The sequence below is a fragment of the Prionailurus viverrinus genome, chromosome B2 (genome assembly GCF_022837055.1).
Source record: "Prionailurus viverrinus isolate Anna chromosome B2, UM_Priviv_1.0, whole genome shotgun sequence".
NCBI lineage: Eukaryota > Metazoa > Chordata > Mammalia > Carnivora > Felidae > Prionailurus > Prionailurus viverrinus.
Window position 1 is genome coordinate 41,157,584 of NC_062565.1, and position 26,698 is coordinate 41,184,281.

A 26,698-nucleotide genomic window follows, 5' to 3' on the forward strand; every position below is an offset into this window, starting at 1 on the left:
GGGTGGTGGCGCTGGGGGTGGGGGGGTGCCTGGAACAAGGGCTGCACTGGGCCTCCCCACAGCTGGAGACTTGGCCATGCCCTGCAGCCCAGACTGCCCGGAGATGGACTTGGGATAAATTTGTCAGTTTAACGGCCTTCAGCCAGGCTGAAGCCGAGCCTGTTTGTACCTTTGGGCTCAGATTGGTCCAGAGCCAAACCAGAACCCAGCCATGCACTGGTCCCTCACTTCTTCAGGGGTTCTACAGTATCTCCGGGCTACCTTGCTTGGGGACATCAAAGACACCCTTCTGTTCTAGGTCTTCCTCAGGATTTCTGGTTGCTGAGAAGTGAGTCAGAGCCCACATTTCCCCACTCCTACCCAGAGAATTTGGGGGAACCGTTGGTCAGAGCCCCCAGGAAGGCCCAGAACTGACAATCCTCCCCAGGGGCCACAAAAGTCACTTTGGTTCTCTGAGTCCCTGCAGATTGAGCGGGCGGTAGGCACAGCCGACGCCCCCCTACCTCGTCAGGTCCCCCGCACTCCCCGGGGCCTCCCTTCTTCAGTCCCCAGTCCATCTCCAGACCCCTCCCCCAACTGCGAGCTCCTCCCCCGCCACGGCGGGGTGGGGGCGTCGAAGGGGCGGGGCGCCGCGCGGCGGCCGGCGGGGAGGGGGCGTCGCGGGGCGGGGCTTGGAGGCGGTGGCTGCGGCGGCGGCGCGCGAGGGTTCGGAGGTACCAGCAGCGCGCGGCTCCGGCTCGGGACGCCTCGGGCTCGGGCTCCGGCTGCGGCTACTGCAGCGGCGCCCGCGCTCCGGTGCGCTCCGCCTCCCGGGCCCGCCGCGGAGCGCAGTTCGCGCGCCCGCCGTGCGCCGGCCGGCTCCTCTCCCCGAGCCCGCCGCCGCGATGGGAGCTGCGCCGGGAACCCCGAGCAGCCTCCGCCGGCTGCCTCTGCTCAGCGTCCTGCTGCTGCCGCTGCTGGGCGGTGAGTCGCGGCGAGCTGCGGGAGCGGGGCGCGAGAAGCGCGGGAGCCCCGCGGGCAAAAGGGGACACCGGGGAGGTGGCTTTGGGTGGCTGGGCCAGGCAAGACACTCTGGAGTGGTGGCGAGGTCTCGGCGGGCGCGAGGTCTCGGCGGCCGGTTTGGCTAACCCCCCACGGACTCGCTCGGGCCCCTCTCCCTTCGCGCCCGTGAGGACACGTTTCCAGCCGCCACAGAGTTTTCCCGGTCTGAGCGGAGAGTTTGCTCGGGAACTACCGGCTCCCGGGCCCCGGTGGCGAGTTTCTTTTCGGGAGGGAAACGACTCCCTTCTACTTGGGGGGGCGCGGTGAGGTGGCTGGCGGCGGGGGAGACGGAGTTCCCCCAGCAGTCTCAGCCTAGGTGAGGGGGGCCGGCCTGGGGCCGGATGCGGGACCGACCTGCGACGCGCAGAGCGCGGAGCTTTGTTACCTACGCCGGCCAGACGCTCCCGGCTTCCCTCCTCCAAGTTCCCGGGCCAGGCTGGGACTCCTGATGGCCCTGCTGGTGCTGGCGGAAGAAGGGGAGAATTAGGGGCCGCCTCGTCTCCTCCAGTTCCTGGGCCCGAGCCCTGAGCCCACTCCCAGCCGGGTCGAATCTGGGGAGCGGAGAGTCCGAGGCTGTCGCGGTGACTAATGTGTGAAGGCCGCTGCCAAAATCGGGCATGGCCGGCCTGCAAAGGTGCGGACGGGGTTTGTTCTGCTCCTTCCTGGATTTCCATCCTGTCTCTCCGCACCGAGGAAAGAAAATCTCTCATTCTACGGACAGAAAGGCAAAAAGAGTTCATTCTGCCCTTTCTGGGAGGGCCTCAGCGTTTTGATGAGGGTGTGGCCGGTATCTACAGGGCAGACCGGACCCGACACCCCCGCTCCCCGCCCCCCCCCCCCAGCCTTTATTTCCTGACTTGGTCACACCTGAGAGTCACCAATGAGGTGTTGAAGTGATTTACGGGAAAGCACCAAGCTACCTGCACACCCCCAACGGCCTGGACTGGAAATATGTCCCCCACAACACGCATGCACACACACACACACACACACACACACACACACACACACATATTCTCCTCTCTCTCTCTCTCTCTCTCTCTCTCTCTCTCTCTTTCTTTGGTAATGATCCTGGCAGCAGCCCTTTCTGGAGGAACTCTGCCCAGGACACCTGGTCCTAGCTTATCACTTTCCTCTTTCTTGGAAGAGTGGCCATAGAGAGGGTGGGGGTAGAGAATAGCCTTTTCTGACATCTCCCTTGGCTTGCCAGCTGTTGAGAGGTTCTGGTGCTTATGGAATCAACATCTCCGCCACCCCTAGTTAAATGGAGAGGTAATTGTAACTCAAGACGGAGAGGTAGGAACAGGCTCCAGGGATTCGTAGGAGGTGTTTCTGGAGCTGCCCTGTGTTCCTTGTGATGTGTAGGGTGGTTATTGCTCATGGCAGAACCCACATCTGCTCCCAGAGGAAGTATGGAAGTTTTTTTGCGCAGCCAGGATCGGGGGCCCAGCCATATGGGTGAGCAGCTCCAGCTCCCAGGCTTCCTAGGTCGGTGGCTGGGTTTGGGTGTGTGCGTCGCCTGATTTGGCTGTCTTCCCTGCTGATGTTTAGAGTTCTGGAGTCAAGGGGAGATTCTGGTGGGGACTGGGCCCTTGTTCGTTCAACAAATGCTAAATTCCTAAATTCCTTGTGTGAGAAGATGACTCTGATGTTAATCGATGTTAATCCGGTGACGGGTGTTTAGCATAGAGGGGGGTCTTGGGGGAAGTTAGGGCAGGCAGGCTGAGGGCTTGGGACTGGAGGTCTGGAATCTCCTCGGGGGGTGGGGAGATGTCTTGTGCTCAACAAAGGAACATTTTAATGAGAGCCTTAAATCAGTTCCACCAAATGTGCCTTGGTGTGGAACCTGTCCATGTGCTGTAAACAATTTCAGCCGAGGCTAAGGCGCCTGCTGTCTTCTGGTGAAATCCGGGGACTCAACCCACCCCCAGACGGCATGACTTCAGGGGGCAACGATTTTTTAATAGATTATAGTAGATTTTTCCATCTTACTGTTTAACTGTGTAATTAACTGGAGTTTTAGTGAGACCCTGCTGTTAATAAGGCCGGAGTGAGGGACCTACTCTGGCTAGGTTTGTGGATTAGACCATTTTGAAGTTTGGGCAATTATGCTGTAAATGGCTGAGTAGCTTTCCAAACTTTGAGATCCCTGTTGTGATAAATACGGCAGAGGGGGGAAGAGAGGGCTTGGTGTTGAAAATCTGGGAGTCTTATCACCAGCTGTTTGAATGGTCAGTTGTGGTCACTACCTATCACCATTCCCATCTCCTCTCTCTGGGTTCTTCCTTCCAGGCTCTTGTGTCTTTTGGGCAGATTGAGTTGTCACATTCAGAGATAGGCTGTCCTGCGGATTCCTTGAGGCTCTGCAGCCTGTAATTCAGGCCTGGGAGTTGCTTTTATCAGTGATGGGTTTCCTCAGTTGTTGGGAAGTACCTGCTGTGGGAGGGCAAGGGTAGTCTGTGCACATCACTTGCTGAGGGATCTGATCACACTCCTGGCGTTCAGAGCGGGGCTGAATGGTGGAGAGAGCTGTGCAGGCTGTGTATTTGGCAAAACAGCAACTTGAAGTCTTTGACAGGCCCGGTGGCCCTGGGCAAATTTCTTGACCTCACAGTTTGCCTCCTCTGTAAAGGGACTTAACTTTCTGGACTTGTGCAGAGGATTAAATGTCATGAAGTCTATACAGGGCCCCTTTCTTGTTCTTCCCTCTCCTGGGGTATGCTTCCCACATACCTTCCCAGCCTCACAAGTCACCCCCAACCAGAAACATTTTCCACCTACTGGACCTTCCATTCCAGCCCAGCTAGTCCATTTACCATCCCCTAAGACATGTGTGGTTTCTCAGACCTTTCTTTCCTCTCAGGCCAGTCCTTGGTATGTGTTGCCTCCCCCATCTCTCTCTTGCCCGGCCCACTTCCACTTTTCTCCCCAAAGCTGTCCCATTCTCCTGCCAGAAAGACGCCTGTAGAACTTTTGGACTCTGTCATTCTTAGGACATGTCCATGCTTTTGTCCCATTTAAGTTTTAACTTTCTTTCTTTTGTTTGTTTATTTACTTTGAGAAAGAAAGGGAGAAAGCCATTAGGGAAAGGGCAGAGAGAGAGGGAGAGTGAGAGAATCCCAAGCAGGCTCTGCGCTGACAGCAGTGAGCCCATCGCGGGGCTCGAACTCATGACCCGTGAGATCGTGAACTGAGTTGAGGTGGGACACTCAACTGACTGAGCCACCCAGGTGCCCCTCAAGTTTTAACTTTCTAAAGTGCCCCCCCCTTGTCGAATTCTTTACAGTATCATTTAAAATGAGTCCTTTTCTAGGCTTATTAAAAATGAACCTTTTGAGTACAAGGCAGAGCAATCAAGGGCAGAAGTAAACATCCCCTTTACCTCCGAGGTGTTGGGGGTCCTATACCCTTTCCACCTTCTCTGGGTTGGGGCTGCCTGTTGTTCCTCCTTGTACCTGCTCTGCCAGGACTGAATCAAGGGGTCAGACCATTGTTCCCTGTTTCTGGGCTGTCCATTCTTTGTTGATGTGCTAGGGCTTCTGGCTTTCCCCAGACATTCTGGGCAGGGGCAACCACTTCTACATGTGAAGCTGGCCTGCCTCAGAGTCAAAAACTGGGAGCTGTCTAGGGGCCACTCAAAATAAGGCCCGCAGAAAAGTGGCACCAACACTCCCTGGGAGCACAAGTCAGAATTCCAGTCTGCATTTAATAAGCTCCCCAAGGTGGGGCACCTGGGTGGCTCAGTCAGTTAAACATCCAACTTCAGCTCAGGTCATGATCTCCTAATTCGCGGGTTTGAGCCCCTCTTCGGGCCCTGTGCTGACAGCTCAGAGCCTGGAGCCTGCTTTGGATTCTTTGTCTCCCTCTCTCTCTGCCTCTCCCCTCCTCTCTCTCTCTCTCTCTCTCTCTCTCTCTCTCTCTCTCTCTCTCTAATAAACATTAAAAAAAATTAAAAATAAGCTCCCCAAGGTGACTGTACCCCAAAGTTCCAGAAGCCCAGAAGGTTTCAAATTAGGGACCCTGAATCTTGAACAGTATTTGAACATTTACCTTAAATAACTTTTAATTCATGTGAACTCTGGTGTGACATGTGCACTTAAAAATTACCTCACCAAAAAAAAGAAAAAAAAATTACCTCACTTCAGGTTGAATTTGAGTTAGATTTTGTCAGGAAACCTGTCCATTAAATGTGTGACTCCAGAAGGTGTGCGGCGGTAAGTGTGATATTCAATTCCTCCTGGAGCCTCAGCTTTTCCTCGAGGAGCGTATGTCTCATTTTATAATGAAAGTCAGCGGAGAAGTTGGATTTGTTAGGCAGAAATTTTGTCGGTGGATGACTTTTCAGGAATACATTTGATTCATAAAGGGAGGCGGCGTCTCTGTTGGGCTTTGGCGACGGTTGTTGAATCTTTGGAAGACTTCATGTTTTGGAGTGAAGGGGTTTGTGTGTTTGTGTCTAAGCCAGTGGGACTTCTGTGAGACTCATCTGGGATGGACGTTGGCCGGTTCCGACTCTAATATTTGAGCCAAGAGCAGTTTGGGGCCAGGGATTCAGTCTTCGGTGTTTTCCTGATGGAAGAAAGGGTCATGAAACAGGGCTGGGTGTCCTCGGCCTGTATCCCTCAGCCTCCTCTGCCCTTCCTAGCCTCAGTAGCATGCTTTTCTGCTCTGTGCCCCTGGCACTACCCCTGGCAGAGCCACATGGAGGGGTTACAGGTTCAGGGCCACGGTTACAGGTTCAGGGCCACGCTTGCTGGGGGGCGGGGAGGGCGGGCTCTAGCCTTGCCTTCGAGCTGGCTGCCTGCCTCTCTTTTGGATTCCTGCTCTGCCCCCCCCCCCCCATCGCCTGGTCCTTTTGTCCCCAAAGCTGCCATGGTGACTGGGTTAGAGTCCTGTCTTGGGGTTCTCTGAGTTCACCGCTGAGTGCACATGTGGCCCTGCTGAGCCCCTTGGCGCTTTGGTGGAGCTGGCACAGAAGCTGCTACAGCTAGTCAGTGGTTTGAGGAAGCCCTCTGCAGTGTGTCACTTTTTCCATCCTCTTCTCTGCGTTCAGGCCTTTTCCCTCCCAGTAATGCTACACAGGCGGCAGTGGGGCAGGGAGGAAGCTTTGCTGGAAGGGCTGACACGCGCAGGCGCCTTTCCCCTCTTGCAGCTTGGATTGGGGTCACCAAGCTCCGGTGTCCCTTTGTGTGATGACACTGACTGAATACACAGGTGAGTGGAACGCAGTCTACTGGGTGTCCTGTGGATCCCAAGTTCCTGCCAGAAGCTTAGACCCCGATGAGCAAGGCTATGCAGTTGCTGGGTTAGGTGGGTATTCAATGGCTGGAAACTAGGTCCAGAGTTATGGGGGTAGGGACTGTGAATCACACGTTAGGAAGATGTAGATTTGTGGTCCAGAGACCACCAGGTAATACAGAAGGAGGGCAGGTAACCAGAGGACCTATTTAAACTTTGAGCTGTCTGAGCCTTATGGTTGACCCGGTCCTGGCTCAATTGCTGCCCATCCAAATCATCGGGGAAGGAGTCAGAAAAGGCATTTTCCTTCCTTATTTGTTAGGTTCTGTTGTAATTTTTGAATAGCCAATCCAGGCATGGCTCACATCTCAAAATGAAATGGCATCTTAAAATTGCTTCCCAGGAAAAGTAAAATAAAATTGTTTCCCAGGAGATTCTTACCTACATTCAGGTTTGAGGACCACTGGGTTGCCATAAGGAGTTTGTCCTTCTAAAGTGGAGGTGTGGTGATGAGAAAGGTTGGTATTGATATTGAGGGGCTTAGGATGGGGTCTGTTCCAAATGTATTTGAGTGTTTTCTGTGGGTGAAGCTGTCTCAGGTGGGGTGGGAGGCAGGAAGGAGACACGATAGAGAGATGTGAATCACGTCAACTGCAGTAAAAGACAACACTTGGTAAAATGCTGAATAGAAGACCATTCTAGAATGTGTAGGAGAGTAAGTCCATGATGCAGGTGCAAAAGGGTAGTAGAAGGGCTTCAGAGAAGAGAGAGCATTGAATTGCTAGTAGGTAGGCTGTGGTGACCGATCAGAATGACAAAAAGGCATCGTACCAGGAGTCTGAAAACTTAGGTGGTTCTTGTCTAACATCACACACATCAGTGTATGATAAAGGAAGAGAAGCGACATCTGTGGTCCTGTGACACCTGCTTTTCTATATTCTAGTCCAGGCTCAATTGCCGCCTAGCCACATGACCTCGAGCTGGTGAATTAACCTTTCCGAGACTCAGTTTCCTCATCTGCAAAGTACAAGTGCTGAGGAAGTTATGATGTAGTACTCCCACTGGAGGTGGTTGACCCAGGGGTGCAGTCCCTCTGGTCAGCTCTGATGTCTGTTCCCAGAGACTGTCCTGACCCTTTGTCTCCTCTTAATGTGTCAGCCTTTGTTTCCAGTCCTCGATCCCTAGCATGGTTTGCAAGGCTCGACAAAGTTGCTCTTGACGGGCAGCTTTAGAAATGGTTTCCTCATTTGAGAGCACAGATTGTCTAAATGGGTCTCAGTATTCCAGCAGCAGCTCAGAAATGTGAGCACGGCCACTTTGCATTTTCTGGTGGGAACTCTTCCCCCTCCGTCCTAGTACTAGATTCTCCCCAGGGTGCTCAGTGCTGGTGTGGGGTCACCATCTCCCTCGGCATGCTAATGTTCTTCTGGGGAGAGGGTAGTAAGCTGTGCTTCTTGCAGCTTAGGCAGACTTTTATAATACCCAAGGGAGGGGCTTTGGTCATCACAGAATGGCTGTGGGTGGGGTTTCCCCAGTCAGTTGCTCTGGGTCGCTTGGGTGAACTTCTACCAAATACCATGGGGAGGTTCCCAAGGTACGATGTGGTCAGGGATGGAGGGCTCTCCCCTGTGGGTGGTTAAGGAGGTCAGAGTAGGCACTAGCATGCACTGCACTGCTTTCCCCCCAGGAGACACACTGGCTCCTTTTTGCCCCTTCTGGGGTGCCGTTGGTGAGGCGGTGAGGAGAATGATTGTTTCTGTGGGGCATGGATGGCTGAGATGTCCCAGCAGCTAGCTCATAGAGTGCCCTTGTGCAAATTAGAAACAGGCACCCTTTCTCCAAGTGAATGCAGCCCTGCATCAGGACGCAGGGCAACCAAGTCAGGCTGTGTGCTGACAGCTCAGAGCCTGGAACCTGCTTTGGATTCTGTGTCTCCCTGTCTCTTGGCCCCTCCTCTGCTCACTGTCTGTGTCTTTCTGTCTCTCAAAAATGAATAAACATTAAAAAAAAAAAAAAAAGGACACAGGGCAGTATTTCGGTATTAACACCTTGGCTGGGCATCTTGAGCAGTGCACAACATGAATAGTCATATGTGGCTGTCCCATTGGAATGAGTGGCTCTTTGCTTCTCAGCTGATGGTCCAAGATGATTTTGGTGACCTCTAGTCTAATACTATGTTTTAGTTGAGCCATTTTCACTACTATTCGCCTCCCTCCTGTGGTGGTGGGGTGGGACACTGCTGCTCTCATCCCACACTGTAGGAGAAGCCTGGGAGGTGGGGGCCCCAGTGCTGTACCCACTCCATATTATATGTCTATAGCTGCTGGGGTCTTGGTCTGTTTCTAGGCTCCTCCCCTAACCCAAAGATTTTACTGCCTTGCACATGCAGGCTTCTAAAGCCTTATGTAATAATAAAGAAGGCTGGCTGAATCTTCAGGGAAGAGGGCCTGCTCAGGCCACATCTCATTAAGAAGTATCAGGCTTGCCTCTCTCCTGTGTCCTCTTTCCCTGGGCACACTGGGGGCCTCCAGTGGCCCCAGGTAAAGTGTGTAGGCTTGCCTATTTTAGAGGAAATCCTGTAAGAGTGGTGGTATCACTTTAGTAGCAAAGATGGGTGTTGGTGGGCTCGAGTTCTGGGTACCTGGAGGTGTGAGGTGTACATTCCTCCTGAGGAGGGACTGGGAGGGAGACATGGGCCCTGCTCCCACATTTGCCACAGACCTCTTATGTGATGTTGGGCAAGTCCCACCTTCCGCTCTGGCCTCAACTTGAGGACACAAGACCTTGGAAGACCCTTAAGGTGGTTGTCTTTGGGGCTCACCCAGCGTTGCCATATACAACGTCCAGCTGTGTTTATTATTTTTTTTAATTTTTCGATTTTTTATTTATTTTCGAGAGAGAGAGAGAGCGCGCGAGAACATGTAGGGGAGGGGCAGAAAGAGAGATAGGGAGACGCAGAATCAAAGCAGGCTCCATGCTCTGAGCTGTCAGCACAGAGCCTGATGTGGGGCTCGAACTCATGAACCATGAGATCATGACCTGAGTCGAAGTTGTACTTAAGTGACTGAGCCATCCAGGTGCCCCCAACTGTGTTTCTGTTACACGTTACACGCCCTCCTCCTCACCCTTGGTTTGAGAGAGAGGACTTTAAGGGCTGCATTTTGTTCTGGAGTCTCTAGTGTGTGGGCACAGATGTGTTTAGACTCAATCAACTGGTGATGTGGGTATTAGGGTTTAATTCTTGGATGTGAAGGGGAATGGAGAAGTTTGAGTAACTTTTGGAAAGGTTTGGGAAAGAATTCTTACGAAGGAAAAAAAAAAGGAAGAGTTTTTATCTGAGTAAAAGAAGGCAGAAACTTACCTGGTTGGTCCTCAAAGTACTGGAGGGACTAGTGCCTTGGTGAGGAACACCTTTTCGTTTGTACAGAAGGGGGAACAACTGAAGGGAGGCTTTAAGCTGGAAGGAGGGGCTGGGTGTGCTTTGGGAGAGCCTCCTCTGTAATCCCAACAAGCAGACCTACCTTTGCAGTTGACAGAATGCTTTTGCTCACACTGACATTGGATCCTATTCCCAAGGCTCACAGGTATGCAGAATGAGGGTGGTTGTTTTTTTTTTGTTTTTGTTTTTGTTTTTTTTGGCAGGGGGAGGCGGGGTAAAAGGATGGGAGGCATTTGACAGGGAAACTGAGGTACAAAGTATGATCCACTAAGGACTGCAGAGCTGGTAAACGGGAGAGCTGATTCTGTGGTCTCATATAGCCTAGAGGCTATGAAGTGTTACACACACACATGCCTTGGAGTGGGGTGAACTCAGAGTGGGCTGAATGTGGGGGAGTGGATTTGGCAGGTGACATAACTGTCTGGGTGGGGTTTAGGAGCAGTCCTGTTAGAGGATCGGGAGCCTTTGCTCTTTCTGCGTAAGGAGTTGTATCAGTAACTTATGCATGCAGAGATCTTTTGGGCCACAGCATTCAAGATTGCCAATTTTTCTTGCTCTTATAAATTTTTGTTGTTGTTGTTCTTACAAAACAACAAGGTTGAGGTTTTCAATGGCCCATTCAGAGGCTTGTGTACATGTTAAAGTTTTTAGTTATGGTCAGGCTGTGTAATCTAGAAGTCCAGAACACCGTGCCCGAATCCCCACGATTTGAGCTTTTCTCGTGAACCTCTGAGCCCTCATGAACCATCTCTTCCGCCTGGTGCTTCTGGAAGGTCACGGGCAGTTACAGGCCCTGGCTTGCAGGTGTATTGCCACATTCCAGACCAGTGTGCCTGCTGGGAGTTGCACACTAAGGTTACGCTGTGGTGGAGACCACGTAGGTGGTAACAGAGTCATCACTGCTGTGGATAATAGAGTTGCTGCCTCTAACTGCTTTTGTACAGATGGATGAGCCCACACTTGGTGGTACAGGCCCTGGCACATAGTAGGGACATGATGGATGTAGGTTTCCCTTTCATGTTTGACTTTGGAGGCAGGTCTTTTAATTTTCAAGAGATTTCAGAATTGCTTGGACAATGACCAATGACAGTCGAGGAAATGTACGTTTTTTAGTGCCAGGTACATCTCCCTTGAGCTGAGCTGTGAACCGCTCTTGGCAGTCCTGCTAAGTTTGTTCTTCTGCTTCTGAAATTCTAGGATTCCAACATGGGAACCTGTATCCTATCATTGAAGGGGACAAAGTGGTATTTGGCGTTCTGATTCTGTTGTAGCTCGTCTGTTCAAAAACAAGAGAAGGTTCCTTTAGGTCAGCAGGTCCTTAAAGAGGGGATGTGCTAGGATAGCATGTGAGATCCCAAGGTCATTTCCAGCTACCTGAAAAACAAAATTCACAAACAAAGAAAATGGTTGTCTTGTAGCCTTAGAGGGGGAAAAAACCAAACCAAAACAAAAAACCATTAAGAAGTGCTGTTGGTCTCACAGCGCCAGCTACAAAGAGCAAGCCATCCTATCTGTTTGGTTAATTTAGCAGATTAACCCGTTGTTAAACTGACCAATTTAGAAAATGCCCAACTTGCAAGCAGCTTTGTGCCTGTGATCCAGCCTGTGATCCGGCCTGTGATCCGAGCTCCTCCTCCACCGCAGGGGTCCGGGCCTCCTGCGGGAGGAGCTTCCAGGGGGAGGAGGGGCTGCTGGGCCCAGGAACAGCCCCGGGGGGCCTGGAGGAGGATCTCTGTCTGCTCCTTACCACTCCCCTCTTTCTGAAAACTCCTTAAAACAAAAGACTTTTTATTTAGTAAACACACACCCTGCCTCGTTGAAGTGTTTTGAGTTTGTTGGTGCAGTACAGGCCGAGGGGTGGCGAGTTTTCCCTTCATTGTAAGGGGCTGGGGTGCTTCTCTGGCCTCGCATGCCTTTTTTTTCCCCTCTCTTTACCTTTGTTTCCGGGGCCATTTGAACAGGGTCTGAGAGGTCCCGCAGAGCTGGCCTGCTGTGTCTCTCTACTTGAGCCTCCCTGTGAGACTCACTTTCCCGGGCCCCCCTGGAGCTGTTGCCGGCAACCCAGAAAGGAGGCAGGGGAGCTTGGGCCAGCCGGGGCCGGGCTTGGGTGGCACCCCTCTCTGTCCCCTTCCCACCCAGCCCAGATCAAAGGAGCCCTCCTCAGGGAGCGGGGAAATACCTCTCCCAATAGCCCCACCAGTGAGTAAACAGCCAGGGCCTCTTGTAGCTTTTGAAGCGGGGTGCTGCAGGCCTGGAGGAATGCAGAACATTTCATTTTAGGAGTGGACTTAGGTTTCCACTGCTTTCGGTATTTGCAAATTTGAAACAAATGCCCTCATTTAGCAGCAGGCAGGCTGGGCAGTAAACGGGGGCTGTTTAAGGGCGTTTATGGCGGTCACAGGTATTTGTGGGTAGAGGGACCCCAGCAGGTTTGGAAAAGGACAGAAGGTTTATGGTTAGGTGGGTTGTACAAAGACCTCAGCCAGGTCTCTGGTGGAGGGTTGTTGTTAGGTGGGCTTTGTCATAAAAAGCATTGCTGCCTCCTGCCCCCCCAGGAAGTATCTCTTTCTGGCAAACAAAGGGGGTTGGGATGGTGTTTATCCCCCTGAGGCTGATGCTAAGGGCCTTGTCCCTCTCCCCTCTAGTTTGGCTGCCAAAGTATCAGATTTCCAGTGAACCCTTCCTTCTTCCACCCCCGCAGCTTGAAAGGCTCATTAAATGTGCTTTATATATAACAAGTTGGCTGAGAGGTTCCCCCTCACTTCCAGCCAGTTTTGTGAGGAAGGAGCTAGGAAAACCTGTTTTCCTTTTGTTGTTGTTTCTGGAAGTAGATCTGTGAAGGAGCAATTGCAAAAAGACCCGGATTTTAGCAATCAGCCAAGCAAGTGTTACTTGCCTTTGATGGGACTGCTTAGCTGGGGATGGTCTGCCTGAGGCCTGCTGGGTGCCACCGCCCCCCCTCCCCGGGAAATTCAGAAATTATTTAAGAACTGAATTCTGGCTTCACAACTTGCTCCTGAGAGACCCTAGGTCTGTTCACCTCTTTGAGCCGCAATTTCCCCTTTTGTAGGAGGATAAAGGTAATAATACCAATCCCATGAGGGTGCTTGTAAAAATTAGGTGAGATAGTACTGTCTTTCATCAAAACTCTAAGGTGCTTATTTTTCAGTTTCACGTCTTTGAAACCGGATGGTAACACGATTGTATGGTATTGTGTCCTAGTTTAACTGGGACCATTTCCTTTTCGTGTAACACAAAAAACCGTGCATCTTCATGTCGGTGGCATCTTTGAAATTCATGTGTATGTGAAGGACTTAGTCTGTCTTAGAGTGAATGCTCAATCAAAGATAGTTATAACGTGATGACAGTGATTTATTTACAGGGCTGCTTTTGTTTGCCACCCACCAGTAACTTTCAGTAGAAACTATTTTCCTTTTAGTCTGGCACATAAATAACAAATGATGCTTAAGGCATAAGGCATCATGCTAGGTTGTGTATGTCTGTGAGGGTGTGTGTGTGTGTGTGTGTGTGTGTGTGTGTGTGTGGTGGGTACTTTAAGTCCTTAGAAGGCAAGAGATGTCTAGAAAAGGAGGTGGATGTCCCTAGGAGGGCAAACAGTCTATTATGGAAAGAAAATGCCTCTCTGATGGTCGAGTCTCCATTTAAAAAGGCTGAGCTATTCCTGGGGGAGACTAGAGACTCACTCCAGGAACGGATTGTCTGGTAGGCAAGTTGAAACTGAACCAGAAGAGAGTAATTGACAAGGCAAGGGTGCAGAGAAGCACCAAAGAGGGGGACACAGTAAATGCCAGGCACTCAGAGGATGGAGACGTGAGTGGGGCAGGCAGGAGACAGACAGTGCTGGTAGCATTTTCTTCGCCTCCCAGGCTGCACAGTTGTGTGGGGTTGATCCGAGGTTTGTGGAGACAGCGCTGCTGTTCCTTCTGCTTCGTGCTACCCAGGCACTTACTCAGTGGCACCTTTTCCCTTCAGGATGGAAGTGGCCCAGAGGCTGAGGAGCTCATCCCTTGGTTGAGTTCTGGTTAATTTGATGGTAGCATGGATTAGGTGTGGGGTTGGGGTTTAGACTGTAGACAAAAAGAGAAAGATATGTCTGCTTTATATGTATTTGTGAATGTCAAGAGCAAACCCCCCACCCCCTTTTTAATAGATTGCTGTGTAGATTTGTGTTCCAAGCCTTCCAGATGTTCACTTCTCTAGGCTTAGCTATTCTACCTTATAGGGGTTTCAGAATGCATTCTTTTGGTGTTTTCTAGAAGTTTAACTCTTGGTAGCTGTGCCCAACTAGGAAAGGGGCTGGTTAATGGATCACTTTTGGAAGGCAAGAACTCAGAAGTCGCAGGGTCTAGGAGACCCAGCCCTTCTATGCGCTTTTTTTTTTTTTTTTCCACTTCTGTTGGCTTCCTTTGGGAGTGTTTTGAAGAAGAATAAGCTATTGTAGCTGATGTGTCTTGAACAATCAGGAGGAATGGTGTTGAGGTTAAGAAAATTCCAGTGCTCTTTTCCTAAAAGCCTTTGATGTGCCCGTAAAGGCATTTTTGATGATAAAAACTTATTTGAGAGGCCCTTTGAAACTCAGTGTGAATTTTCTTCTGGGGAAGCCAGTCTTCCCATCTTCTCTGTCCTGTGAGGATTGAGAGAGGCAGTGGTTCTTTTCAAACCAGGTCAACAAATACTTTGAAGCCTTTTTATATCCAAGGCACTCAGAGAGATACCTATGGGCCCTCCGTTGACCTGAGTTTAGCCAGTTGCCCAGTTTGGGTCTAACACTGCCGGTTCCTTATTTACATCCATGAGCAGAAGAGCCGAGGAGGACTTGGATGGACCTATGTGGGTCTCTTGCCAGCTGCTGGCCTTGGGGGTGATGGCTCTGGCAGCTGAATTAACAGCTGCTTGTTCTGGTCCAGGCGGCTGCCTCAGCCCTGGGGAGAGGTGTTGATCAGGCTGATGATCAGGCTGACCGGGCAGCAAATCCCCCTGAGCCCTAGGTTGGAAGTAAATGAGTTAAAAGTTGCTCTTAGACTCCTGACAACTAGCTTTCAGTTTTTGCAGCCAACAGAGAACTCTGAAAACAGGGTGTAAATTGGGTTATTTACACTGCCTCAGTTTTTGTTGCTTCCATGAAGTTGGTGAAGGAGGGCATGAATCCAAGTGAGCTTTTCAGGTTCTTGGTCGCCCAGTTCAGCAGGTACCTGGCATCAGGAGAAGAGGAGGTGTGGGGGTGGGCGTGTCAGGGTGTAATGCCCTTGAATGCAGGATGTGTGGTGACCGGACAAGCCTTTGAGGTGCCTGGGACCAGCCCCTTTCATTAGATCAAAGAAATACCTTTTGTTTTCCCCGCTCACACTTTCCTCTGCCCCGGAGCCAGAGTTGTAAAGAGGTGGAGTTGTGAGGGTCTGCATCTGGTGGCGGGGTGGTGAGTGGAGTAGGGGGCAAAGGGGACGGGTCTTCCCTCATGCTGAGCACTTCCTGCCCTCTGCTCCCGATGCCCTGGGTGTGCAGGGGTCTGCCTGGGCTAGCCTGGGCACCTCAGGCTCTGCTGGGCCACTGCCCGGTAGGGCCCTGCCTGAGCTGGGCTGTAAGCTGGTGAAACCAGCCACACAAAGACGGATTTCACTCCAGGCTAAGTGTTTTGTTGCTGAATCATTTGCATTCATTAAAAGTAGTGAAGGGCGAGTGATATTTAAGGCAACACGACGGGTTTGCTGGAGGCCTATGCCTTAGAACCTCATTAAGAATTCTTGGGGCGGGGGAGAGGATGGGTGCAGCTCATTCAAAGCTTACTTAACTTCTGGCTGCTTTGGGCATAGGCCAGCTACTAAAATATGAAAAATGTTTGCCCAGCAGCCCCCAGAGCTTGGCCAGACTGCCCTGGCCAAAGAAAACACACACTTACAATTCATTATTTAGCCTCCTCCTGCGAGCTTGCTCGTGTCTCTTCCTCCCATGGGACCTTGCTGAGTAGGGGGTACAGGGGGGCGGGGAGTGCAGGAAGACTCCTACCTATTTTTAAGGGGAAGTTTGGCCAAAAGCAAGCGCTGTGTATCCGCTCCCCCCCCAGCCTGCCCTCCCTCCCCCCTCCCTTCCCTAGGTTATTTCTCTCATTCCCTACAGACAGATTTTAGGGTGTTTCTGAGGATTTGCTATTTGAAACAGCACCGTCACAAATGTCCTTGTACCCACCTTTACCCTTATGTTGTGTGTCTGTAGGATAAATTCCCAGAAGTGGAGCTGCTCTGTCAAAAGATATGGACATATCAAAGTGGCATGCAACATTTCGCATTTCTGTAATTTTTCTCAGGAGGGAGTTCATAGTTTTCATCAAGTTTCTGAATCACCACTGTGCAGTAGGCCTGTGAAAATCACACAGGGTAATGTGTGAAAACTGGTAAGCGTGGCTCAGGTGTGGAGCATTGCCAGGGGGAACCAGAGAATTTACTGGCTAGGCTGGGACATTATTAATAGCTATGCCAAGAGAGCCACGTAAGTCAAGGTTGTTCTAGGTAACTTGGGAGTGTGGTAGCCCATTGCCCACCCAGCTTCCCATTCCCTCATTTCTGAGGCCACATACGGCCTTTCTTCTACACCATGCTGCTCTAAATTACCCGCTCCTCTCTATTTTCCATTCTGTCAGATGTGTTCTGTGGCCCCCCCAGCTTGACAATGAGCTTAGTAGGGTGGCTTGAGTTTCTGTCGTCTGTTTTTCCCCAAGCGCAGTGACCCTATCCCAGATGGTTGCTCAAGAAGTTGGATTCTGCAGATCATAATCCTAGTCTTGGAAGCAGTTTCACTTTTCTGGACTCCATCTCTTCATCTGTAGGATGAGAATGATAATGTCCACCTCATATGGCTATGATGAGAAGGTCTTTGCAGTAAAGTCTGTGTGGGGGCGGGGGTGGGAGGGGTGTTGTGCTGTTGCCATTGTTTTGTGGCGGTGAGCTTCAGGGACACTTACAACTTCTCACTGACATATATTTGGGAGCCTTTAGGCTCTGCAAGCTGTCTGGTTTTTTTTTTCCCCGCCTCTCCCTTTGTTACTCTCCCCTTAATTGCTCTCCTATCTGTTCCCTTCCCTTCTATCCCATGCCCGTGGCGTAGTTCAGCCCTTGTCATTCCTCCCTTGGAAGACTGCCGGAGAAAAAGAAGTAATTTTTTTTGAAGGCAACTTCTCTCCCCCCGCTCAAAAACATCACGAAGATACGTACTTTATGCAATCTGAGATTAAAAAAAAAAAAAATCAGATGAGAAGCAACAAAAAAAGTCAGATGAGAAGCAACAGACCAAGATGAAAAGGAAGCCGACCAAGAAGGGTGAGGAAATAGGGGACTGGCTGAGATAACGAATAAGTACAAGGAAACAAAAATGCAATAGCAGAATTAAGTTCCCAGCGTAATCTTTAAAGGGCCTCATGGGCACTATGATTAACCTAATCAATGCCATGTTGTTGGTAGCTCTCAGAATTCAGAGGAAAAAGTATAGGGAGATGAAAATGATGACAAAAATAAAAAATGTGATAATTACAGAAATAGATTCAAGATGCTAAAAAACAATGAACAAGGGCACCTGGGTGACTGTTGGTTATGTATCTGACTCTTGATTTCGGCTCAGGTCATGATCTTATGGTTTGTGGGTTCGAGCCCCATGTTGGGCTCTGTGCTGACAGCTCAGAGCCTGCTTGGGATTCTCTGTCTCTCTGCCCCTCCCCCTTCTCTTTCTCAAAATAAATTTAAAAGTTTTAAAAAAGTTTCATGCTTTTTTTCCTGAGACAGACCTAAAATAGTGACAAAGTTTGTTTTCTTGTTCTTTTTCTAACTTGAGATGAATAGCCTAATTTATTTCATTATTTAGGAAATGATTTAAGATTATTAATTTTCTTCCCAACACAGCTTTGAAATTAATTTGAAATGAAAACGTGTAGAATTGATAAGTTAAGGTCCTTGCCTGGGAAAAAAAAAAAAAAAAACCAGTAAAAAAAGCTTCGGCAAGTTCAATCAAGAAAAAGAAAAGGTCAGTATTAGGTAAACTAAGAAAGGAAAAAGAGGCTTTAGCCTCATTCTTGGCTTTACAGCAATTTCTTGAGCACCTACTAGGCACCTGGTAGACACTGGGGACAGGCAGCAGGGAATGAGCTGGATCTCACTGTTCAGTGAAGAGGACGTACGGAAATGTGTAGTGATAATCACACCTGTGATCATCGCGATGGAAAGATTAAAAAAATTTATCATGGGTTACCATGCCATGCTAAGAAGTCTACGCAAGGAAAACAAAAATTACGGAATTTTATTCAGAAACCAATAGAATGACTAAATAGGCCAGTATCTATTGAAAACAATTGAAACATAATAAAAACAGCTAAACAAAACCCAAAACTGTTATATCTGAAGGCGCTGACAGGAAATTTCAAAAATTGTGGAGGATGGGGCACCTGGCTGGCTCAGTTGCTATAGCATGTGACTCTTGATCTCGGGATCATGAGTTCGAGTCCCACATTGGGTGTAGCAATTACTTTAAAATCTTTTTTTTTTTTTTTTTAATGCTGAGGATATAGAGCCTTATGATGCAAAGATTGTCATCCAGCCAAGGAACAGATGGATGGTCACCCCCCACTTGTCACAACATTGATACAACCTTGCTTCTAAATGCTGACTGACAGTGCAGAAAAGAAAAGCAGACTACTCAGAGAAATATCGATGTAAAAGTAATATAAAATACTGTCAAATTGAACCTTATAACATGTTACAGGATAACATGCTATAAACAACTAACCGATTTATTCCAAAAATGCATGGGTAATTTAATCAAACACAATTCATTAAAATAAGTCACACAGTGATGCAGTTCTGTCAATAGATTCAAAAGTGACATTAGATACAAATTAACAAGGGGTCTTGATTTTTTTAAAATTTATTTTATTTTAAAAGTTTATTGAGAGTGCTCGCTTCGGCAGCACATGTACTAAAAGTTTATTGAGAGAGAAAAGCAGGGGAGGAGCAGAGAGAGAGAGAGACAGACAGACAGACGCAGTCACTGCAGAGCCCCAAGTGGGGCATGATCTCACAGTTTGTGGGTTTGAGATCTGTATTGGGCTCTGCACTGACAGCTCAGAACTTGCTTGGGATTCTCTCTTTCCTGCTCTCTGTCTCTCTCATTCTCTCAAAATAAATAAATAAATAAATAAATAAATAAAATTCAAACCACAGTAAGTAAGTAAGTAAGTAAGTAAATAAATAAATAAATAAATAAAATTCAAACCACAGTCAACATTATACTTAAAAATGAAACTGTAGGTGGGTGATGGGTATTGAAGAGGGCGTCTTTTGGGATGAGCACTGGGTGTTATATGGAAACCATTTTGACAATAAATCTCATATATTAAAAAAAATGAGGGGCGCCTGGGTGGCGCAGTCGGTTAAGCGTCCGACTTCAGCCAGGTCACGATCTCGCGGTCCGTGAGTTCGAGCCCCACGTTGGGCTCTGTGCTGACAGCTCAGAGCCTGGAGCCTGCTTCCGATTCTGTGTCTCCCTCTCTCTCTGCCCCTCCCCCGTTCATGCTCTGTCTCTCTCTGTCCCCCCCCCCCAAAAAAAAGAAACTGTAATGCTGTTCTCATTAAAATAAGAAGGCAGGGGTGCCTGGGTGGCTCAGTCGGTTAAGTGTCCAACTTCAGCTCAGGTCATGATCTTGTGGTTTGTGGGTTCAAGCCCCATGTAGGGCTCTGTGCTGACAGCTTGGAGCCTGGAGCCTGCTTTGGATTCTGTGTCTCCCTCTCTCTCTGCCCCTCCCCTGCTCACGCTCTGTCTCACTCTCTCAAAAATAAACATACATTAAAAAAATTAAAAATAAAGAAGGCATTATACCAAAAAATAAAATCACTATTTTAACATTATTCTGGAAATTCTAGTTGAATTAATACTGTAAGAAATATGAAAGTCAAAATAAAGTTAATGTCTTTTGCAGATGGCATCATTTTTTTTAAGTAGGCTCCATACCCAACATGGGGCTCAAACTCATGACCCTGAGACCAAGAGTCACATGCTCTACCAACTGAGCCAGCCAACTGCCTTGATTTTTACATGTAAAGCTCAAGTATCAACTGAGAACCATTAGAATCAACAAGAGAGTTGGCTCATTTGGCCAAATACAAAACTACACAAGACCCAGAAATTTTGCTACTTATCAGCAAGTAACCTTTTAGAAAATACAAAGAAAACACTTAATCACACTCACAAAAATCAACAAAAATATAATGCTCCAGGCATAAAGCAATATCATGGAAACTATACGTTGATGGGGTCAGTAAATTTCATCTGTCTCCCCTCTGAATTTGGAACCAGTGGAGGCAGGGATGGGCAAGACAAGACAGACACAGGAATTGGACAGATGGAAATCAATGTATCATCTTTATTATTGATAAAGGCTAGTTGAGGAACAAGATTTAAATCTGAAGAGGATAAGCTTGTCTGATTCATCCCTGAATGTGTGTGTGTGTGTGTGCCCGCGCGCGCGTGTGTGTGCGTGTGTGTATGTGTGTATGGTGTAGGCCTATACAAAATGTGTCTTCCCTGCAGGGGGCGGGTCCCCTAAGTGGGTGGGGGAGGAAGGGTTAGAGCCAACATGGAACAGGGCAGGGTTGGAGCCTAGAGCCTAAGTGGGTGGGGGAAGAAAGGAGCCTACATGCCCAATCAAACTCCCTGAGGTTTATAGGAGTGGCGTACCACTGGCACCCTCTGTAATGCAATAGAGAGGAGTTATTCCTTCTTAAGTCTTCCTCCTTTTGCTCTCTGAAGTCACTGGAGCTTAAAGGCCCTGTCCCTATTTGCCTGGGGGTGTGAGCACCTGGGAGTGTGGCTCTTCCCTCCAGGGAATGGGCAAAGCTCTAGATCAGTGATTCTTGCTTCCACTTCACTGACCACCCTACTCCTTTGTGTCTTTCTAGGACACCTGGAGAGCGGGGTAGATTTCTCCCTAGAAGGCTCTCAAATGGATCAAAACAGGATAGTATTTAAATGAATTCTGAGGAACTCTGTACCCAGGGGTGAAAATTCATTTCCTATCTATTTCCTAACCCAAATCATATGCAAACACCTTTTCTTCTGAGAATTTACCAGCTGAGAACAGGAACTTTTTTTTATTTTTAATGTTTATTCATTTTTGAGAGAGAGAGCATGAGCAGGAGAGGGGCTGAGAGAGGGAGACACAGAATCCGAAGCAGGCTCCAGTCTCTGAGCTGTAGCACAGAGCCTGACAAGGGGCTCAAACCCACAGACCGTGAGATCATGACCTGAGCCGAAGTTGGGTGCTTAACCGAAGGAGCCACCCAGGTGCCCTGAGAATAGGAACTTTCATTGCTTTGTTCACTGCTGTATTCCCAGCACTTAGAACAATGCCTGGCACATGGTAGGCATTAAGTAACTTAATGCCCATTCTTAGGAGGGAAAAGTATAACATGTAATGCAGAAAAGGCCTTATAGTCTTGATCTTATTGTTTATAAGTAAATAAGGAAAAAGGTAGACAACCAAGTTGAATAGGAAATGGACAATCAAAAATTCAGCCAACCAATAAATACATGAAAGATTGCCTTATCTTGTTAAGGATGAACTAAATGTCTCCAGTGAATTGCAGATTGCAACAAAGCATTATTTCATGTCTCTCAAATTGGCAAAGATTAATAAGTATCAGGGTGATAAGGCTGCATAAATTGGCACAACCTTTAGAGTCATTTGTCATTTATCAAAAACTTGAAATTGTATTCTCTTTGGTCCAAGCTGGGGGGGGGGGGGTGCTCTGTTTCTAGGAAGTATCCTGCAAGCACTCGCATTATCAGTGTGCTTAGGTGACTGTACAGAGAAGTTTAGTTGGAGCATTGTTTGTAATGGCAAAATATTAAGCCATCTGAATGTTCATGATGAGGATGCTGGACAAATAGATCATGGGTCGTTGACACAGTGAAATAATACACAGTAGTTGAAATGAGTGAACTAGAACCCTTTAAACAGACATGGGAAGATATCTGTAATTAACTGTAAGGCAAAAAAAAGCAAGTTATAGAATAGCCGGTGTTAGGCATTGCATTATGTCCCCCCAAAGGTTATGTTCAAGTCCCAAGTCCCAGTATCTGTGAATTTGACCTTATTTGGAAATAGGAACTTTGCAGATGTAATCAAGCTAAGGTGAAGTCATTAAGGTAAATTCTAATCTTCTCTGACTGGAGATACCCTTATGAGAAGAGAAGAGACACAGAGACACACGCAGAGAGGAAAGACGGCCGTATGAAGGAGGCAGAGACTGGAGTGAAGCGTCTCTAAGCCGAGGAGCACCAAGGGTTGCCAGCAACAGCAGAAGCTAGGAGAGAGGCATGGAGTAGACTCTCCAGAGCCTTCAAGGAACCAATCTTGCCAACACCTTGTTTTCACCCCTCGGCCTCCAAAACCATGAGAGAATAAACTGCTGTTTTAAGCCACCCAGTTGTGGTTATTTGGCACAGCAGCCCTAGGAAACAAACGAGACAGGTATGACCATTATCCCATAATCATGCATTCTGTGGGTGCACCTGTTGCCCTGTCCATGACAAAGCGCTGCTTTAGTCTGTCTTGTACACTAACAACCACTTTCTCAGAAGCAGGAACCCACTAGCGTGGTGATTTTTTTTTTTTTTTTTTTTGGTCAGGGGATGGCATGAGCAGGGTAAATTTGTATCTCATCTCCTTTGCCGCCTCCTCCAGTACTTGCCTGCTGTGTTCCCCCTCATTCGTCTCTGGTAATTCTGCATCCTGAATTACCCAGAGTTCTCTGACCACGCTTTGTCTTTGTGTTTTAGTCTTGTTCTATTTGCCAAGCCCCATTCTTTGTTAAAAGTTTGATGAGCCTTCTTCCAGGATTCTTCTCACTCCCCTGTCCCCCCACTTTGAGTTAGAAAGCTTATGCATCCACCCCACCATGCTGTGGTGATAATGTGGTAAAGCCTGAATTATGGTAGGGTGTCCTTTGCAGCCAGATGACCTGAGATTTGAATCCTGCATTTGGCACTCACCTTGCTGCGTGACCTTGAGCAAGTTGTTTTACCACTCTGTGCCTCAGTTTCCCCATCTGTGCAACGGGGATCAAAGTATCTACTTTTACAACGGGCGGTTGTAAGCATTAACAAGCTAATATGGTTAAAGTGCCCGGCACATAGTAAGCGGTCAGTAGGTGTTAGCTATTACTGTAATTATATGTTTACTTGTCTGACTCCCCCACTAAACTGAGATACTTAAAGGCAGTAATTGTGTGTTTTTCTCTCTCATCCCCAGTGTCTTGCAGAGTACTTGGCACATGGTAGGCTCTTGATAAGTGTTTGTTGAATTAATAATGATAATTAACATAATTGCCTACGAGGATCCCATATTGGGCCTTGACCCTCTACTTATTCCACAACATGCCGGGATAATGGCGCTAAATATGGCTCAGTAAAACCAGCACAGATCAGTTGGTGTTTCCTGAGCACCTCCAACGGGGAAGGCACCTGCAGTGGAGGGGACAGATGAGTGTGAGGCCAGCCCTGTGCTCAGGGAGCTTAGAATCTAATGGGGAAGACAGGTGGTAAGCACAGGAGATGTTAAGTGACAATATGAGGTTGTAATAAGCATTTGTGAGAGCAATAGAAGACACAGGATGTACATTCACAGTTATTGTTTCACTTGGTGGCACGTTGTTATCTAACTTCCTCCTTGTTTTCCAAGTTCATCCTAGAAAGGTTCTTAAATGTTTTAATAATGAAACTTAGGTCTAGAGGTTGCATCAGGTTCAGATTCAATTTTTTTTTCATGTGTACTTCCCTTAAATTTTTTTTTAATGTTTATTTATTTTTGAGAGAGACAGAGACAGAATGTGAGTGGGTTAGGGGCAGAGAGAGAGGGAGACACAGAATCTGAAGCAGGCTCCAGGCTCTGAGCTGTCAGCACAGAGCCCAACGCGGGGCTCGAACTCACAAGCCAAGAGATCATGACCTGAGCCGAAGTCGGGCACTCAGCCAACTGAGCCACCCAGGCACCCGTCATGTGTACTTCCCTTAGTAGACGCATAACATCTGGTTGTCTCTGTGGAATTAGCAGCCATCAATACTCATTGCTAGATCCATTATTTCATTAGGGGTTGTAAAATGGTGATATTATATTTATCATCTGGAGACTGCTGTAAAAACAAACCTCCCCTCATTGACTGTTATCCTGAAGTATAGCTGTTCAGAAAGGGAAAATAAAGCTTGATGCTTAACCAGTTTTTAAAATAATGACTTGGCTTTCTAGCATCTTTCAGAGGTGATCAAGGGAAGGCTTTAGGCTTTAGGCTTTTTTTTTTTTTTTTTTTTTTTTTAAGATTTTATTTCTGAGTAATCTCTATACCCAATGTGGGACTTGAACTTACAACCCTGAGATCGAGAGTTATATGCTGTACTGACTGAGCCAGCCAGCTGCCCAATTTGGGGCTTAAAAAAATTTTTTTTTAATGTTTATTTATTTTTGAGAGAGAGAGAGCAAGCTGGGGAAGAGCAGAGAGAGAGAGAGGGAGACACAGAATCCGAAGCAGGATCTAGGCTCTGAGCTGTCAGCACAGAGCCTGATGTGGGGCTCCATCCCACGAACTGTGAGATCCTGACCTGAGCCGAAGTCAGATGCTTAACTGACTGAGCCACCCAGGTGCCCCTGGGCTTTTTAAAAAACGTCATTGTGAAACATCATTATGAATTTTAAGTTATTCGGTGTGTGTAAGTCCATGTGGTTCTTACCCTTATGGTTGTTTAGACCCATCTTTGGCTGGTGGTGGGAGCCTCTTCAGGCGGGCCTTGAACTTTTTGATGTGACCTTACTAGTCTTTGCTCATTCCCTTGTATGTGATGATGTTCCAGGCTTGTCTTGTGCATTTCCTGCCCTGGACCTGGAGTCAGGCTTTTCTCCAAAGAGGAAGGGCATGAATTTTTTAAGATATTGGTCCAATTTCCGTAGAAGGGAATTATTATAATTTACACTCCCATCAGCAAAGCATGAAGCCATTTTATCCATATACTTACTAGTGTTGAGTGCTATTTAAAAAATCTTAGTGTTCGTTTGATGGGCAGTATAACTCGTTCTAATTGCATTTCTTAGATTCTTAGTGCATTGCAATGTTTTCTTATATTAATATTTGCTTTGAGAACTCTTTATGATTTTACCATGTTAGAATTTTAGTAGTTATTATAGTTGATTTGTAACTCTATATTTCAAGACCTCTTCTGTCAATTGCTGGAAATATTCCTAATTTGTTGTTTGCCGTTGAGAGTCGTTTACAACTTCTATTTTATGTAGTCGAGTATTTTCATTTATAAAGCATAGAATTGTCCAGGCTTCTCTTGTTGGGGCCTTACGGGATCAGAAAGCTGAAGTCTAATAGTTATCGCCGGGCATTAGCTGGCGCATAAACATTGACTCTGCCCTCCTCACCTGACTGCAGTTGTGTTCCTTGAGGCCAGAGACCTGCCTCCTACCAAGATGGTCTGGATCGTTTCTCACCCTGACAGACTCGCTCCAATTCTTGTTCGTATTGAAGGTGCCTCTGATTTGAGCAGCTTTGGGAGGGGAGGCCATGAAACTCTAAGCCACTGCTGATTTGGGCACTGCCTGGATGCCCCTAGGGCAGTGGGCAAAACAATGCAAAGCCCCCAACAATTGGCAGCCACCTTGTGGTGCTTCACCCACTCAGGGCGACACCCCTTGAACCACAGAGCCCCACATGTTTGTATCCCGTGCCAAGGTGGCTCTGAGGCTCTGTCAGGCGGCAGTGGGACGAAGTTTCAGACCTCAGGGTCTGTTCAGAGAGAACCACTGCTCTCAAGATGGCAGAGATGGGGTGAGTGGCACTTGGCAAGTCCACGTGGCCTGTGTGAGGGATGCCAGCAAAGACCCTGCACCAGGTAGGAGATATCTGGGATGGCCCGTAGATCCTAAAAGAGAAAAAAATAGCTCGAACATAATAATGACAATAAATGACTGCTAAGAGTCCAAACTCACATAGTGCTTAACTTAATACGTGCTAGGCACTCTTCCAAACAAGCCAAATTTATTAACATGTGACTTTACTTTTCACAAGCCTGTGAGGTAGATACTGTTATTAGCACCATTTTACACAAAAGCGGAGGCACCAAGGGGGTCGACAACTTGGACAACTTGCCTGAGGTCATACGCTCGGTGAGTGGGAGAGTAGAAATTGAATGCAGGCAGCCTGGCTCCAGATCCTGAGCTCTGGCCCCATCTTCAGCCTGCCTGTACGTGGTAGGCCAGGGCCTTAACATTGTGTAGCTCTTCAGACATCCTGGAGGGCGCTGCATCTTTGTAAAGCCTTGCACGGCAAAGAGCAGCCAGCTCATTTTGCATATGGGGAAATGAAGGCCTGAAGAACACAGTGACTTTTTCAGAGCCAAGTCTAGGATGCAGGACCTTGAGCATTTGGTAGTTGACACTCGTTTGGCACCAAAGTCAAACTCTTTGAACCTTCTGTGAACAGAATGGCCCTTAGACAGATACAAGCAAAGTGGTTGCCTTTTCCCTTTGAAAGAGGCCAAAATCTTTGCGGTCTGGTGAACATGGGAATTTTATGACTTTTCGGGGTATACCTCAGACCTTGCAGTGGGCTCTTGAGGGCTGCGTGGAGGCCTGCTCTTGGGATGTCATGGTCCGAACCCAGGCCTGGCCCCTTGTGGAGGTCAAATGCTTTGCCCTTGTGTGAGGAGCAGCACACAGAGTTCCAGGACCACCGGGACTGCTGGGTCAGGGGTTCTGGAAAGGTTGGGTAAAAATTGCCCCGCTGTCTTATTGCTCCTGGCCTAATGGCTCAGACCATTTTTAGATGTCAGGAAGTATAACAATACGGTACATTTATCTTGGTGAATAATGGATGAGCCCTGGGAAGGTACTGTGCTTTTCCTGGTGAATTATTTACCAGGAGCCTCTAA

At 48.2% G+C, this 26,698-nt stretch overlaps 1 protein-coding gene across 1 annotated transcript in view; it reads left to right on the forward strand.

Moving 5' to 3' along the window:
• The first annotated feature begins 650 nt into the window (after positions 1-650).
• The window catches only part of PTK7 (protein tyrosine kinase 7 (inactive)), a 63,413-nt gene continuing 37,365 nt past the window's right edge, over positions 651-26,698 (forward strand). The window contains exon 1 of the mRNA XM_047860851.1: positions 651-963. Within this exon, the coding sequence (XP_047716807.1) occupies positions 885-963 (79 nt within the window). The 5' untranslated portion in view covers positions 651-884. The remainder of the gene's footprint in view (positions 964-26,698) is intronic.